This window comes from Octodon degus, unplaced genomic scaffold (assembly GCF_000260255.1).
Source record: "Octodon degus isolate 3935 unplaced genomic scaffold, OctDeg1.0 scaffold00093, whole genome shotgun sequence".
In the NCBI taxonomy this organism is placed as follows: Eukaryota; Metazoa; Chordata; class Mammalia; order Rodentia; family Octodontidae; genus Octodon; species Octodon degus.
Genome location: NW_004524669.1, coordinates 8089350 through 8091136, shown reverse-complemented (window position 1 = coordinate 8091136; position 1787 = coordinate 8089350). Strand labels below are relative to the sequence as shown.

General features: G+C 54.9%; 1 protein-coding gene across 1 annotated transcript; it reads left to right on the top strand.

The window, feature by feature from the left end:
• Positions 1–270: 270 nt before the first annotated feature.
• LOC101568862 (interferon-induced transmembrane protein 3) lies at positions 271–1377 on the top strand. Its single transcript, XM_004638027.2, has 2 exons — positions 271–563; positions 1084–1377. Exons 1-2 carry the CDS (start codon positions 378–380, stop codon positions 1270–1272), a joined length of 375 nt encoding a protein of 124 aa, XP_004638084.1. The 5' UTR covers positions 271–377; the 3' UTR covers positions 1273–1377.
• Positions 1378–1787: the final 410 nt, after the last annotated feature.

The following is a 1787-nucleotide window of genomic DNA, read 5'->3' as shown; positions in this document are numbered from 1 at the left end:
CCTCAGGCTCCAAACATGACCCATGCACTGTGTCCCTTCCACTGTGTTGCTGGTGCAGCTGGGGTTACTCCAGAAAGGCCAGGCCAGCCAAACTGCTAGCTAGGTCTCCAGATTCCACCCTCAGGCAGCAGCAGGCTTGATGGGAGTGGCCCTGCTTGGCTTTAAGCCCTACTCCCAACATGGAGCTCAGTGAATGCTGCTCGCTCTTCATTGCACAACAATTCACCAATTATAAATCAGGAAACAGAAGCACACTGCTGTGGGTGTGGTAACCACCAAGTAGCAGCCCTTCCAGACCCAAGCTCCTCTCCTCTCATCACAAACCACACTGCTTCAGCCTTCTAGGCTCCCAGGAGGTACACCTGCCAAGCTAGACGATGCCCAAGGAGGAGTGCGAAGTGGTTGTGCTGGGGGAAACCCGCAGCCCAGCTCCCGAGACCAGGACTGTGATCAACATCTCCAGTGACACCCTTGTGCCTGACCATGTGGTCTGGTCCCTCTTCAACACGATCTTCATGAACGCCTGCTGCCTGGGCTTCATAGCCTTCGCCTACTCCATAAAGGTGAGTGTCCTGGGTGTGATATCCTTGGAGGGATCTGTGAGCCCCAGATTCACTTGCCTGAACAGAGCCTGTGTGTGTGTGTGTGTGTGTGTGTGTGTGTGTGTAAGACCTTTGTGGGTACTGGGATGTGTGTGCTGTACAGGTTGCCCTGTGAGATATGTATGTGTGTGTGTGCTGAGGAATCTCCCAGGGCAGGCATGGGTAGGCTGCTTGGGCCTCCTGGGGTCACACTTGGTCCCCATCCACCCAGAGGAATTCTCCCCACTGCCCACACCAGATATACCCTGTCCACGCTGCATACGGTGACCCCATACTGCCTGGCTCACAGGGGACTTTGTTCCTGGGTTGAGTGGCCACCCCTGGGGCCACCTACACAGTCTGAGTGTGAGAGGGGAGTCCCCAGTCTAAGTAAGAGCAGGGGGACACTGCCTGGGCAGAGCAACCCTGGGCTCTTCAAGTCAGAGCCCTGTTTCTGCCCTGACCCAGTCAGGCAGGGCCCTCACTCTCTGGTCTCCCCCAGTCTAGGGACAGGAAGATGGTGGGTGATGTGATCGGGGCCCAGAGCTACGCCTCCACCTCCAAGTGCCTGAACATCAGCGCCCTGGCTTTAAGTATCATCCTGACTATTGTCTTCATCGTGTTATATGCTGCAACCATCACAGCAATCATCCAAAACTTCTCTCAGATAAGAAAGGATTCTCAGGGCTAGTAGTCCTGCTGTGTTCTTCCCTCCACAGATACCCTGATCCTGGGCTGGGCCCTTCTCTGCACCCCCCACCCTTGATCAACTGTCCAAAATTGGGATCAATAAAGCATGCATATTTCTGTTCTTCTGTGATGTTTCCTGGGGGACATTGCTCACTGTCCCTGTCTTGGTCCTGAGATAAGCCCACTCTCCATGCAATGTCTTCCCAGAGAGCAAGGCGGGTGCTCAGGTTGGAGGTCTGTGGGTGCCTTCTGTGGGGGACAGCACATCCGGGTCCCAGTGGGTCTCCTCTTAACCTTTCCTGATTCCAGGGCACACTCTGAGCAGGACTGCTGACCCTAGGCCAACCCTGTCCACTCTATCAGGAATAGTGCAGCTCTGGCCTTGAGGATCCTGGATCCCTAGTGACAGGAAAACTGTCAGGAAAAGGCACCTTCAAACCCACACAAGACCACATTCGAGTGAGTGTGCATGAAAGGAGCAGTTTATTGGCAGCAACTAGTGCAAGCCAGGCTGCT

Excerpts from the sequence above, each read along its gene's own strand:
- LOC101568862 (XM_004638027.2), top strand. The coding sequence starts at position 378 with ATGCCCAAGGAGGAGTGCGAAGTGGTTGTGCTGGGGGAAACCCGCAGC. Across the intron at positions 564-1,083 it reads CCTTCGCCTACTCCATAAAG|TCTAGGGACAGGAAGATGGT; the intron begins GTGAGTGTCCTG and ends GGTCTCCCCCAG.